At 62.3% G+C, this 13,450-nt stretch overlaps 1 protein-coding gene across 1 annotated transcript; it reads right to left on the bottom strand.

Moving 5' to 3' along the window:
• Positions 1-3,682: 3,682 nt before the first annotated feature.
• CYTH2 (cytohesin 2) lies at positions 3,683-11,326 on the bottom strand. Its single transcript, XM_030297625.1, has 12 exons — positions 11,130-11,326; positions 10,166-10,313; positions 10,010-10,076; positions 9,436-9,554; positions 8,425-8,505; positions 7,820-7,932; positions 7,574-7,722; positions 6,984-7,095; positions 4,707-4,783; positions 4,315-4,386; positions 4,047-4,201; positions 3,683-3,958 (listed from the first exon to the last, which is right to left on the bottom strand). Exons 1-12 carry the CDS (start codon positions 11,146-11,148, stop codon positions 3,871-3,873), a joined length of 1,200 nt encoding a protein of 399 aa, XP_030153485.1. The 5' UTR covers positions 11,149-11,326; the 3' UTR covers positions 3,683-3,870.
• Positions 11,327-13,450: the final 2,124 nt, after the last annotated feature.

Here is a 13,450-nt window from a genome sequence, read left to right as displayed (position 1 = left end):
ATTCTGCCTTCCCCCCGCCCCGGGGTCTGCCTTTGCGTCTCTAATCTCCTGGCTTCAACCTGTCCCCCGTCGCCTCCCTACTGCAGCCATTGGCATATTTGAGGGACTCACTTGAGACCCGAGGGAAGGGCCCAGGGGTGGGGGTCCAGCTGGGAGGCTGTGGGCTCCTGGCTTAGGAGTTAAGGTGATGAAGGCGTTAGGGTCACTTGTAAGTCTGGGGGATGGAGAAAGGGAGGGGGGAGGGGGCTGGGGGCTGGACTCCAGTGTCTGAGGGGGGGTGGGTTGCGGGGACTGGGTCCCTGGGTCTGAAAGGGGAGGGGCTGGGGGCCTGATTCCTGGGTCTGAGGGAGGAGGGGCTGGGGGTCAGGACTCCTGGGTCTGAGGGAGGAGGGGCTGGGGGTCAGGACTCCTGGGTCTGAGGGAGGAGGGGCTGGGGGCAGGACCCCTGGGTCTGAAGGAGGAGGGGCTGGGGGCCCGGACTCCTGGGTCTGAGGGAGGAGGGGCTGGGGGCAGGACCCCTGGGTCTGAGGGAGGAGGGGCTGGGGGCCAGGACTCCTGGGTCTGAGGGAGGAGGGGACTGGGGTCTGGGCCCCGTGGGTCTGAGGGAGGAGGGGGCTGGGGGCTGGACTCCAGTGTCTGAGGGGGGGTGGGCTGCGGGGACTGGGTCCCTGGGTCTGAAAGGGGAGGGGCTGGGGGCCTGATTCCTGGGTCTGAGGGAGGAGGGGCTGGGGGTCAGGACTCCTGGGTCTGAGGGAGGAGGGGCTGGGGGTCAGGACTCCTGGGTCTGAGGGAGGAGGGGCTGGGGGCAGGACCCCTGGGTCTGAAGGAGGAGGGGCTGGGGGCCCGGACTCCCGGGTATGAGGGGGAGGGCCGTATTAGCTCACTAGGGCTGCTGTAGCCACGTGCCACGAATCGGGTGGCTGAAACCACAGACACTCTCTCAGTTCTGGAGGCTAGAATCCAAGATTAAGGGCTCAGTTCCTTCTGAGGCTGTGAGGGACAATCCGTTAATGACTCCCCTAGCTTCCGGTGCTCTCCTGGCAATCTCTGATGCTCCCCAGTGTGTAGGAGCCTCACTCGAATCTCTGCCTTCACCTTCATGTGCGTTCTCCCCGTGTGTGTAGTTCCAAAATTTCTCTTTGCGTAAGGACACTCGTCATACTGGATTCGTGCCCGCGTTAATGACCTAATCTTAACTGATTGCATCTACAATGACCCCATGTTCAAGTAAGACCACATTCTGCGTTACTGCGGGGTTAGGACTTCAACATCCTGATTCCAAGGGGGATAGAATTCAACCCGTAACGAGGGGGTTGGGAACTTGGGGTCTGGGGAGAGGTGGGAGCCGGAAACCAGAATTCTGTCTTTGGGGAGGAGATGGCCTTGGGGCAAAAGCGGACAATTTTGAGCTGATGGGTCTGGTTTGGATGGCCCACGGGTGATTCCAGCTTAACTAAGTTGGCCAAACCAGAACCCCGGATCCCCACCCCCCACCCCCCAAACTCCCTCTCCGACCATCTCAGGAAACGGCATTGGGGTGCGCCAGTGGCTCAACCCAGAATCCCTCAGTAAATCCTGCGGACTCCTGTTCCCAACTCTCCGCCTCCGCAGCCACACCCCCCTTGCCCCAGGGGAACGGCACAGCTTCCTAACTTACCTCCCCACCGCTGCCCCTACTTATCTCCAAATTATTCTCTTGCAGCAGGCAGCCTCAAGCCAAACACATCGCTTGCCTGCTTCATACCCTCGAGTGGCTCCCATTAGCTAAAAATACACCCAGAGTCCCTACCGTGGCTGACTGGGCACGAAATGATCAAGCCTGGGTCCCCTCTGAATGCGTCTCTTATTCACTCCCCCCCTCAGTCACGTCATACAGGGACACCTGCTGTCGGTGACTCCCAACACACCGTGCCTTTTCCTGCTCCTGCTCATGCCGTTCCCTCTGCCGGTAAAGCCCTTTCAGGGCCTCTCCTCCGAGTCAACTACTTTCCCGACTAGTAGACAGTACCTATGGGTTCATTGCCTGGAGGAGGTCGTGGTGGCACCCTCCATTCACCCCAAGACCTCATTTCTCTTCTCCTTGGGCTGCTGACTCCCATTTCCCTGGAGCCTTCGGGAGGAATTGGGAATCCCGTTTCCTCACCTGGGAACCCCATTTCCCATCAGTTCCTGGGGGCTGAAGCGGCCGGGACCTCTTTACCCAGTTGGGAAACTACAACTCCCAGGAGACCTCGAGACTGGCTCTCCCGCTGGGGGGTGGGGGGCGGCCGCGCCGCACAGCTTGCTGGGAATTGTAGTCCGAGGGTCTCGCAGGAAGGAAAGAAGTCCCATCCCCGGGGTGGAGGGGCGGGGGGGGGGGGGGGGGGGGGTTATACTGCTATGGGGGTGGGGCTCCGAGCAGGTGAATGCCTGTGGCCAAAGGCAGAGCCAGGCCCAAGTCCTAAGACTCGGGGTGCTTCCCATGTCACCCGGAACGCTGCTAGGGGTTTGACGCTTCAAGGACGCGGCATACCGGAGGGAGGAACTGCAACTTGGACACCCCTGGGGGCCAGACTTCCCTCACCCGACCTGGTCTCGGGGCCTGCCCCAAGTTGTAGTTTCTGGCTCATCAGTCTCATCTGCACGTCTGGGCGTAGGAGTGTCCCAACCTGCCAACTCACCCCCTCCCCCACTCGGGATCTATATGCCTTTGTTCTTTGGGGACACCCCACCCCTCAAGGCCGACAGACCTTGCACTCGAGGGGCTGTTGGGAGTCCCAGGGAAGGAGATAAAATGCAGATTCCCTGCACTATCCTGGCTTGGTGCACAATGTCCTCCAGCAGGTGCTTCTCCAGTGGCTGAGAACCTGGCTCGGCGGGGCCACAGTCTTGCCCTCTTGGTCCCAGGGTCCCCCGGCCCAACCGCCACTCTCACCCAGGCCTCTTGCTGAGCCCCAGGGACAGCCCATCAGCAAGGTCTTCCTCCTTCTCTTTTCTGGACTCATCCGTCCCACGTGCTCCCGGTGTCGGTGGGCCCCACAGGTCGGCCAGGTCTCTAGGGTTCCTTCCGGAAGCACTGGCCCAGCTCCGGGCCCCAGCAGATACTATACACCGCCCTTCCAGGACCACAAGCCTGGCGACAGCAAAGGGAAGGACCAGCACCTGCCTGGCTCCCGGTTGTCCAGTAATGTCCAGAATGAATGAACGCCAGGCCTTGCCCCCCCTAGAGCCTCCACTGGCCCGCGTGCCAAATGCAGTACAGTTCTGGGGCGCCCGGATGGCCCGGTCAGCTGAGCTTCCGGCTTCACCTCAGGTCACGATCTCTTGGTTCATGAGTTCGACTCCCACATCGGGCTCTCTGCTATCCGCGCAGAGCCCGCTTCACGGATCCTCTGTCCCCCTCTCTCTGCCCCTCCCCGGCTTGCGTGCGCTCTCTCGGAAAAAATAAATAAAACGTTAAAAAAATTATAAATGCCACGCAATCCTAACTCAGCACTAACTGCCACCAGTTAAACTTCTGCCTTACTCCAGCCCCACAGGCTTGGAGTGAAACCGGAAGGGACTGATGGGGCCTCCCACCCTCCGTTAGTATCCCCGCCTCACTCACGCGGGGTGGGAGGGCTCCTGGCCCCGGTCACCCGTGGGCGACCCCCAGCACCCCGGCTGTTAACCCCTCCGAGAAATGAGGGGTCCGAGGCCGCGAGTGGTTAAATAATTAATAAGATTACCAACGGTGTGTTAATTACAAAGAACGAGAGTGGAGCTACAGGTGGTGCATTTTCCAAACGGAGAACCAGGATTGGAGAACCAGGATCCGCGGCCCCGGGGCCCAGGGGTCCGGCCACCCGGGCGGGGCAGCTCCGTAATAAATAGTGGGGGAGGGGCGGGGGGTCAGGGCTGCTCTGGCTTCTTCTTGACAGAAATCCGCTTCTTCCTCGCCGCCAGCATCTCGTAGAAGGGGTCCACGCTCACAGCGGCCCTGCGGACGGCGTGGGGGGAGGGGGTCCCGGGGTGAGGGCCGAGGGGTCCCGGCCCCGGCCCTCCCTGCCCGGGGACCCCGGACTCACTGGATGGACTTGATCCACTCCTCCTTCTCCTCCTGTGTCGGGGCCGAGATCCGGTACACCACGTGGTTGCCCTCCACCACTCGGCCGTCGGCCTCCGTTTTGCAGGCTTTGATGAGCTGCCCCTTGTTGTTGGGGATGTAGAGCTCGAAGCAGTTCTGCGGGGACCCGAGAGCGGACGAAGGGCAGGTAGGAGCCGGCCCCAGGCCCAGAGGAGCCCCCCCGCCCCACCCGCCACGCCCGGAAGGGGTGCGGGGCCGATCGACCTTACCGGTTTCCGGGGGTCATCCACTTCGCGGATGCTCAGATTCTCCAGGGGGATGATACCTCGGGGTTCCTTGTCCTGAAGGCACAGGTCGGGGGAGGGGACTCACACCCCCAATCCTCGCCCCAGCCCCTCCTCCAGAACCGAGTTTCATTAGTGGCACTTTGTTACGGCGGCCCTAGGGCGCTGATAGAGCCCCTCCTCCCTCAGACCGGGAGTCCCGCCCCCAGCCCCCAGCCCCCTCCTCCCTCAGACCCAAGAGCCCGGGCCCCCAGCCCCACCCCGCACCCAGACTCAGGAGATCAGACCCCCACCCCTTCCTCCCTCAGCCCCGCGAGTCCAGACCCCCCCAGCCCCTCCTCCTAGGACCCCGGAGCGGAGCCCGGCTCTGCCCTCACCGTAGTGTACTCAAAATAGTAGAGGCAGTTGTCTGTGAGGATAAACCAGCGCCGCTTCCACGTCTTCACCCGGCCCCCTGAAAGGGAAGGGGTGGGAGGGGGCCTGGGCTCAGCGGGGGGCGGGGCCTCTGGGAGGGCAGGGCGGGGCCTCTGGGAGGGCAGGGCGGGGACTGAGGCGGAGCGAGCGCAGGGAAGGCGGGGCCTGGCGCAAAGCGTTGCGTGGGAAGAGAGGCGAGCAGGGACGGGCGGTTGGGGCCCCCAGGACCCCCGCCCGCCCCCGGCGTGGGGCGCCACACTTTCTAAGCCTGTCTGTCGGCCCAGGGCCCAGGAATCCAAGTCCCCAGCCCCCTGCTTTGGGGCCCCGAGGCCGGGGCGGCCCCCTCCCCGATGTCATGTCTGTGGGGAGCAAGGACGGCTGCGTACCTACCTCCTGGGGCAGACAGCGAGAAAGCAGGCAGGACCAGGCGAAGAGGAGGGAAGGCAGAAGAATGGGGTGCCCCCAAAAGCCGCAGGCGACAGAAATGGGGGGAGCGAGGGAAGGAGAGCATGGGGAGTAGGAGACAGGAACAGCAGAGAGAAACACGCAGAGATGGAGGGAGGGAGGGAGGGAGGGAGGAAGGGGGGAAAGAGAGGGAAGAAAACCAGTTACATCGACATGACCCGCTCCCTCCCAGGGGGGCCAAAGATCCTGAGCCCCACCGTGAGCGAGCACCTCCTGGCATCGGGCCTGGCTCCAGCCCACCCCTCCCCCCCGGACAGGTCCCGGGCCAGGAGGGCCCTCCCCGAGGAGGTCATCCCCCGCGAAAGGGAGAAGACAAAACCCCCAGTCCTTGGCCTGAGGCGGGTGGGGGCGCTCAGGTGAGCTGTAGGACCAACTGGCTGTGTGACCTTAGGACAACCTCCTGCCCTCTCTGGACTGCAGTCCGCAGACCCACTTGGGCCCACACCTTCCGGCTTCACGGAGACCTGTCTCCGAGTGCCTTGTCGTCCCCAAAGGGTTAGGAACAGCAGTAATGGCTCTCATCGGGCATCTTGGTGAACACAAACTACCACAGGTCCCCTTTGCTGCACACGCTTTAGCTTCTGAGGGAAGACAGGCCTCTCTCTAACCGCCACAAAGGGAAAAAGTGCACTCGGGTAGGAGATCTGGGGCCAAGGCCACTCCTGCCCTGTGGCTGTCCGATGGTGGCTGAGCCTCAGTGTCCTCATCCGGGAAACGGGAAGCTTCCCCGCTGCCGGGGTGGGGCTGGAGGGGGGCTAGTCCCTGGGGAACCTCCAGCTTGCCTCTCTCCTGGCCTCTCAAGGCCAGGGGCACCAGGTGGCCTCTGAGGAGTCTAACCTCCCCCGCACCCCATCGGCCTCCCCTGGAGCTGACTCCGGAATCCATCTACCCACTGGTGGCGGGAGAGACTGGTCTGCCCTTTTTATGTGGACCAGGACACCTGGGCACCCAGTCAGGGACCTGCTTGCTGTTGGAGAAGCGAGGTCTTGGCTTAGGAGCACAATTCCACGGTTGGGGGAGCGGGAGGAAAGCCCTGCTGTGCCCCCCACCCCCACCCTATGCTGGGCCCTCCCGAGGCCCCAGCTTCTCCACTATCCCTGCTGGAGCGGCCATTCACCGCCTCTCCACTAAAAAGCCACAGCTAGCGCTCCCGCGGCGCCCATCATTACCAGCCGGGGCTCCCAGCCAGCGGCTCGCAACCTTGACTCTGCACTGACAGCACCCGGGGGAGCTTTTAACGTGACTGACAGCCCATCCTGCCCCAGAAATCCTGGCTTCATGAGGCTGTGGCTTGGCTGGTGGGGTTTTAAAAGCCCCCAGGGGAAGCTCCCGTGAAGCCATGGCGGAGAAACCACTCCAATCCTCAGATAACCCGACGCGAGGGGCACCCGGCTGACCCCTAACTTACCCTGAGTCTGCTGGCGCTGTGTGTTTCCAGGTGGACTGGCCCCACCCCGCCCGTTCCGTCCCAGCCGGGGACTCTTTCGTTCATGGGCACAGAGCCCGGCATTTTATTCGGTGCTCCCTAACCCCTACCCTACCCCCCTAAGTATTTCTGGGCCCCCTCCTCTCTGCCGGTCCCTGTGCTTGGGCCCAGCACACAGGCCTAATCTCATTTTCAGCCCCATTTTTCAGATGTGGAAACTGAGGCTCAGAGAGGTCAAATCGTTTGCCTAAGATCACACAGCAGGTCCACATGGAGGTCAAGTCCAGAGCCAGGGGCCCCCTAACTTCTCCCTGCAGAGACGGCCAAGCGGGGTCAGTAGGGGACGTACCCAGCTTAAGGAGCCAGCCCTCCCGATCCGGGTTGAAGAAGGTGTGGGTCAGGTCATTCCCATCATCCTCAGGAATCTTGAAGGGCTCGTTTCGGATGCTGTCGTAGAGGTTCTGAGGGGCGAACGGGGGCAGTCGGCAACTCCAGGCCCCGGGGCCCCTCCTGGGGCTGCCTGGCCATGGTGGGGGGGGGAGGGCTCCGACAGCCAGGGAGGAAACGGGGACCACAGGCGGAACGGCTCAGGGAAGAAGGAACGGGGGGGTCAGATGGGTGGAGGGGGTCCCGGGGAGCAAAGGAAGTTGGAGAGGGGGGAAAGACGCTGAGCTGCTGCAAAGGCCAGCAAAGTTCACGAGAGACACAGAGACCCCGAATGAGCCGGAGGGCCAGAGAGAGACAGCAGAGAGAACCAGAGAGACAAAGACCGAGTGAGCCAGGGAGAGACGAAGAGAAAGGAAATGGACAGGTTGACGTGATCCCGCTGGACGGCTCAGGCACCAGGGGACCCGTGGGGACGAGGGGGGAGGGGGGTCAGTGGTGGGGAAAGGGACAGCAAAGAGGGGCTGCAGGGAGGGGGGGTAGAGGGGGCCTGACCCTGAGCAGCTCCTCAGGCAGGTCCCCACCCTCGTTGATGCCCCGGTTCATGGCCACAAAGCGCTCCAGGCCTGGCTTGTCCCGGACGTTGGGGTTGTGGAGGCTGGTGTTCAGCATGATCACGGCGAAGGACAGCACGTAGCACGTGTCTGCACCACAGACAGTCAGGTGGTGACGACACGGGTAGGTGCCCCCACCCTCCCCGCCGGCCCCTCCTTCCCAGGCCCCAGGAGTCTGGGCCCCAACCTGTGGACTGGAAGACCCCAGGGTTGCACAGGCAGTATCGCTGGGCAAACGCTTCCATCATCCGGTCAATCTTCTGGGCCTCCCCAGGGAGGCGAAAGCTCCAGAGAAACTGCCTGGGTTGGAGAGGAGCCGGGTGTGGATGCTGGCCGGGAACTGGCAGAACCCCCCGCCCTGCTCTCAGTCCCCGTGTTAGGAACCAGCCAAAAACAGCCCTGCGGCCTCAGCAGCTGTCTCAGGTATGGATCCAAGCTGGCCCATGAGCGCTGATTGGCCTGGGGCTTCTGGTGGATTCACATGGAAGAAACCCTTCCTTTCCGCAAAGCTTGCGGTCACCAGAGGCTTCTGCTGCCCTGTGAGAGGAGGGCCTACAGACAGCAATGCCAACACAGGGGAAGCACAACTAAAAGACAGAGAAGGTTGGCCTTCTGGCAGCATAGGAGTCCCTGGATACAGCTATGCCTGAAGGAGGCCCTACTGTGGACTTCGGTGTTACGGGAGACCATCGCTTCAATTTTTGTTTCTGTCTTCGTTTTGAGCAGGGCTCGTCGTGTGTAAAGAAAGCCCTGACAGGTACGCTCCTGCCCTTCCGACCCCATCCCTCTCACCTGAGGGCCTGCACCAGGTTGAGGTCAGTAAACTCGTGCAGATCCACGAAGGCATGGAGCACTGCCAGGTTCAGCTCTTCCCTGGGAGGACAGGGACAGAGTCACGCACAGGAAGGGGACTGGGGAGTCTGAGCCACCTCGTCTGCGCCGTGGCTGCCTCTGGAGCGGGTGACAGTTTTAGCCTGGCCCCATCACAGGCCTGACACCAGGGCAGGAATACTCAGAACATGCCCTTGGGAGGACCATCTGTTGCGAGATCATCCCTGGATTAGCCGAACCTTTGCACAGTTAAGAGAGACACGGCAAAAGTGTGCTCCACCTAGGTGATCCCCCAGCTTCTGGAGACGTCCAGAAATGGTCCCCACATCTCCCAGGCGTCCACAGATGGTCCCCATGCACCCCAGACGTCCACACAACAATCCCACAACACCAGCTGTCCACAGAGGGTCCCTAGACATCCCCAGAGGGCTACCACGTCCCCCAGATGCCCACAGATGGTCCCCAGACACCTCCAGATGGCCCCACACCCCCCCCAGGTGTCCACACAATCCTCAGACAACCAGACACGCAGATGGCCCTGTGCACCTCAGACGTTCAGGTGGTCTCTACGTGCCCCAGGTGTCCACAAATCCCTAGGTACCCCAAACATCGCAGATGATCCTCACGCCCCAGATGCCCAGGGGTCCCTGTGCTCCCTAGATATTCACAGATGACCCCAATGCCCCCTGGCTGTCCCTGTAGGGTCCCACACAAGCCAGCTGTCTACACGTGCCCACGATACCCACAGATGTTTTTCACGGTCGCCAACATTCCAGACATTCAGAAGATTCCCACGCCCCTCCCCAGGTTCCCCCAGATGGTCCCCAGGCTTCCACAGACCCCTGTGTCAGTCCGTTCTGTCCGGTGCGGGGAGAAGGCTGGTCTATCAGGGCCCTTCCTTGGGAGAGGAAGTGGGCGGTGAAAGGGCAGGAGCTGGGCGCGGGGGACCATGGGAGCCCGGCGGGGTCTCACCTCTCCCCCAGGTAGTCCCCGATGGCTGTCTTGTTCAGGCCCTCGCCCTTGTACAGGAAGCGGGCGATCTCCTCCGGTGTATTCTGCAGAAGTTCGTTCTCCACCAAAAACTGGATCCCCTGGTGGGTGGGGGCGGGTGGTCTCAGCACAGGGGGCCGGCGGAGAGCCACTCCCCACCCCCTCCCCGGCATCCACCCCCGCCTCTGCCCTCCACAGAACCGGGCCAGCTTTCGTTTTCAGGCTTGGCGCAGGTCCTCAAATACCCCCGCCTCAGCCGAGCCTCTGCCTACTGTTCCCTCCGCCTTTGCCTGGTGAATCAAGCACCAAGAGCAGGGTCTGCTTCCCCTTGAGCCTCCCAGGCGGAGGGCACAGCACGCGCGAAGGTCAGGAGGCGGCAAACGCCTGATTAGTGTTTGGAGAACAAACGGACGGCCCAGATCTGAATTCCGGGGATCAGGACCACGTCTGTCCGCCTCAGGCCGACCTTTAACTATGGCGCTTCTGGAACCTGAAGGTGCCAGAACCCTCGGCCCGGATGTCTGCCTAGCTGATCCCAGCCCTGTGGCCCAAGCACCTTCTTGGGATCCATGTTGAACTTCTTCCTGCCCATTGCCATCTTCCGGTTCCGTTGCAAAGTCTTACTGCAGAAGAGAGCAGGGGATGGAAGGTCAAAGCCTGGGCATCCCTGGCCGGGCCTCGTGACCCCCAAGTTCCCCACCCCAGCCCTCACCTGCCCTCATTGGCCTCCAGACCCTCCACCTCGCTCATGGCTTCACTGAGCTCCTCCCGAAGGCGCTGGATCTCCACCAGCAGCTCCTGCTTCCGCCGCCGGATGTTCTCCAGCTCCATCCGCTCCTCTGGAGTCAGGTCTGGGGGCTCTACGGGTCAGAGTCAGGGATTGGCGGTCAGTTCTGGGACTGGGAGCCTGGGTGCCTACAATCTGGGGGAGGACAGGGCTGGGGCCGGCAGGATTCCCAGGTTGGAGAGGACGAGGATGAGGGTAGGGCCTCCTCTGTCTGCTGGAAGAAGGGGCTGGAGGTCTAGACAGGGGGATCTAGACTTCCAAGTCCTCGGGGAGGAGGAGGCTAGGTAGGGGTCAGCACTCCTGAGTCTGAGGGAGAAGGGGGCTGGGAGCCCGAATTGCTGGGCCCATTACTTGGAAGGGGGGTGAGGCCTTGGTTTTCTGCCTCCATTCTTGGCGAGGTAACTGGGAGCTTGGGTGTCCGGACTCCTGGGTCCATGAAAAGTAACTATGGCAGGGAGAGCTGTTGACAGCTTGTAAGAGTTGCGGCAGGGGGGCGGGGCATCGAAGGCTCCCGCCCCCGCCTTAGCGGGATCTCTGCAGCCCCCAAGATTTCTCCCCACCCAACCGCCCCAGAAGCCCCCCTCCCGGCTCCCAGCAGGCACTGGGCTCGCCCGGCCCTTCCAGCAGGAATGGTTCCACCCCGGCCTCGCCTCCGCCGCTCCATCCCGCCCCCTCCCGCCGCCACCGGAAACAGGCTCGGCCCAAACAATGGCCTGGAACGCCCTGCTCTCGGGGCCCGCCGGAAGCCCGTCCCGCGCCCCGCAAGAACGAGGCGACGACGGGGCCGAACGGCTCCGCGCAGCGCGCGCCGGGAGGGATTTTCGCTGCGGAACGTTCGGGTCGAAAGGCTCCATCCGCTCCCGGCCGGCCCCGCCCCTCCCCGACCTACCATAGACACCGTCCTCCATGGCGGCTAGGAAGGCCCGCGGGGAGTCCGGGGCGGTCCCGCCGGTCGGGCCTGGATCCGCGTTGGCCCGCGGGCTCGGGTGAGCCCGCTCAAACGCCCCGGGAGCCACCGCCGCCTCCTCAGCGCCAGTCCTCAGCGCTGAAAAGACTCTCCCTTCGTCTCCCAACCGCCCCGCCAATAGAGACCGCCCCTCGTTTTGACACCGCCCAATCCACGGCGGGCCCTCTCGTCTGCCCCGCCCCCGACCCCGAAGGACCGTCCTCCAGGGCCAATAGGCACAAAAGGAGACGACGTAGCACGGTCCGGCCGGAGGTAGACGGTCTGTGGGACCAATCGGAGTGCGGGCAGGGAGCCGGGTGCCGCCTCCGAAACAAAAGAAGGCACTTGGCTGGTTTGCCCGCCAATGAGAAGGCTCGGAAAGGAGTTGCATGGAGGTGGGACTATGGGCCAGCACAGAGAACTGCGCCTGCGCCAGGGCTCCGGGCGCTAGGATGCTAGTCCAACGGAGGCCGGCCTCTAGTAATAGGTTGCTGGGGAGCGGCACTTTGTTAGTCTCGTTGCTAGGGGGCGGGGCCACAACTGTCGGCTGTTCCCGTGAGCCACGCCTCCTTGGCTGGCTTAGCAGGTTTTTGACCGCAGCGGTTGCCAGGCAACTGGGAGCAGCTTGGGCCCATCTTTTGGCCTCCGGTCTCCTGGTACTGGCCGCTCCGATCTCCAGATCGGACACCCTTCACCCTTCTCAGGTCCTTCTCAGGACCTTCCCGTCCATTTAAGTCTCTTGAGAGTCCCGGAGTGCTGAAACAAAAGACTTATTCTTTCTTCCAAACGAAAACGCTATCGGGTATCTGTCACGGAGAATGGGACAACAGGGGAAGGCCAAGTATAGTGAAGGCTCCGCCTTCCTGGCGCCTTCTGCCTCTCGGGCTCCTCCCTCTCGCCCTCAAACTCCTCCCCTTATTTTAGCGTCCTTCCCCACCCCCCCCAAACAACCCCTTTTCCTCAACATCCTCCCATTTCTCTGGTTCCTTCCCCGCTCTGACTCCCCTCACTTCAGGCCCCACCTCTTCTTAAACGCCTCCCTCCTCTCGGAGTGTCCCCCCCCCACACACACACACACACACACACACACACACACACGATGCCCCCCCCCCTCCCCCTCCAGCCTCTCATTTCCATTCCTTGTAGAAAAAGCAAGGGCAGGCAGCTGGCCGGGATGGAATAGTCTGGGCATCCCTGTCATGGGCGGATCCCTAACTGCGTCTGAGGTGGTGTCTGGGCCTTGTCCTCATTCGCCGTCCCTGGGCTAGGCAGGTGGGGATAGATTCAGGGCCAGGACCTGGTTAAGCTGACAGATTAGACACGGAGCCTCTTAATCCCCTCACTGACCTTTATGAGCGGCCCACACCTTGTCCTCCCCAGTGGAAACCCAGGCTGTGCCGGCCCGGCCCCGTTCTCTTTCCTTCCAAACAGAACCCTCATCCTGTCCCTTCACCCTCAATTTAACACCCTTCTCCGTGCCTGTGTTCCCATTACCCCCCCCCCCTCCCTACCCCCAGACACCCTGCACTGGGAGAACAGCTAGCTAATTAATCCCATCCGGTTTTTAAGTGGGGATTTTGAAGGATAAAGGGAGGTGGGGAAGCCAGAAGCGGGGACCTGGGTTGGTGCAGCACTTGGGCAAGCTAATGGGCAATGACAGTGCCTGCCCTCAGTCCTGGGACACGGGCAGGAAGGTGTCCTCCTCCCTGGCGCTGGATCCTTCTGCAGCTGGCTCGCAGCCTGCTGGGCACTTAGGTAGATAGCAGTATGGTGGGGGTTGGAGGACAGGAGCGAGGAACCACACCCCAGAAGCACACTCACAGACACGCCACCAGGGCTCCCAGGGATTTAATCTGGGGTACAATTCTCCCCCCGAAACACACACTTTCTCTTGGCATTCAGAGCGACCTTCTCCTTCCCCAGACCCGAGCTGGACCAGAGGGAGGAGATTCTGGCCCTCAGCCACAGCCTGCCCTGTCATTCACACGTCCAAGTTCAGAGCTGACCTCCAAGAGCATCTCCCCTCCCAGTCGCCCCTGGAAGGCCATGCGTTCCAGCAGCAAGGGGAGCTGGGAAATCTACAGGACGCTCACCCCCACCCCTAGCCGTCCCCTTCAGGGAAGTGAGGAATCATCCGGTGGAAAGGTCCTTTGAGAATTTCAAGTTCCAATGCCCCATTTTTACAGATGGGGAAACTGCGGCGGGGAGAGGGGAGTGATTTGCCCAAAGTCACACGGTACGTGGCGGCAGAGTTGGGATTTAGA

This window comes from Lynx canadensis, chromosome E2 (genome assembly GCF_007474595.2).
Source record: "Lynx canadensis isolate LIC74 chromosome E2, mLynCan4.pri.v2, whole genome shotgun sequence".
Lineage (NCBI taxonomy): Eukaryota > Metazoa > Chordata > Mammalia > Carnivora > Felidae > Lynx > Lynx canadensis.
This window is presented reverse-complemented; position numbering and strand designations above follow the sequence as displayed.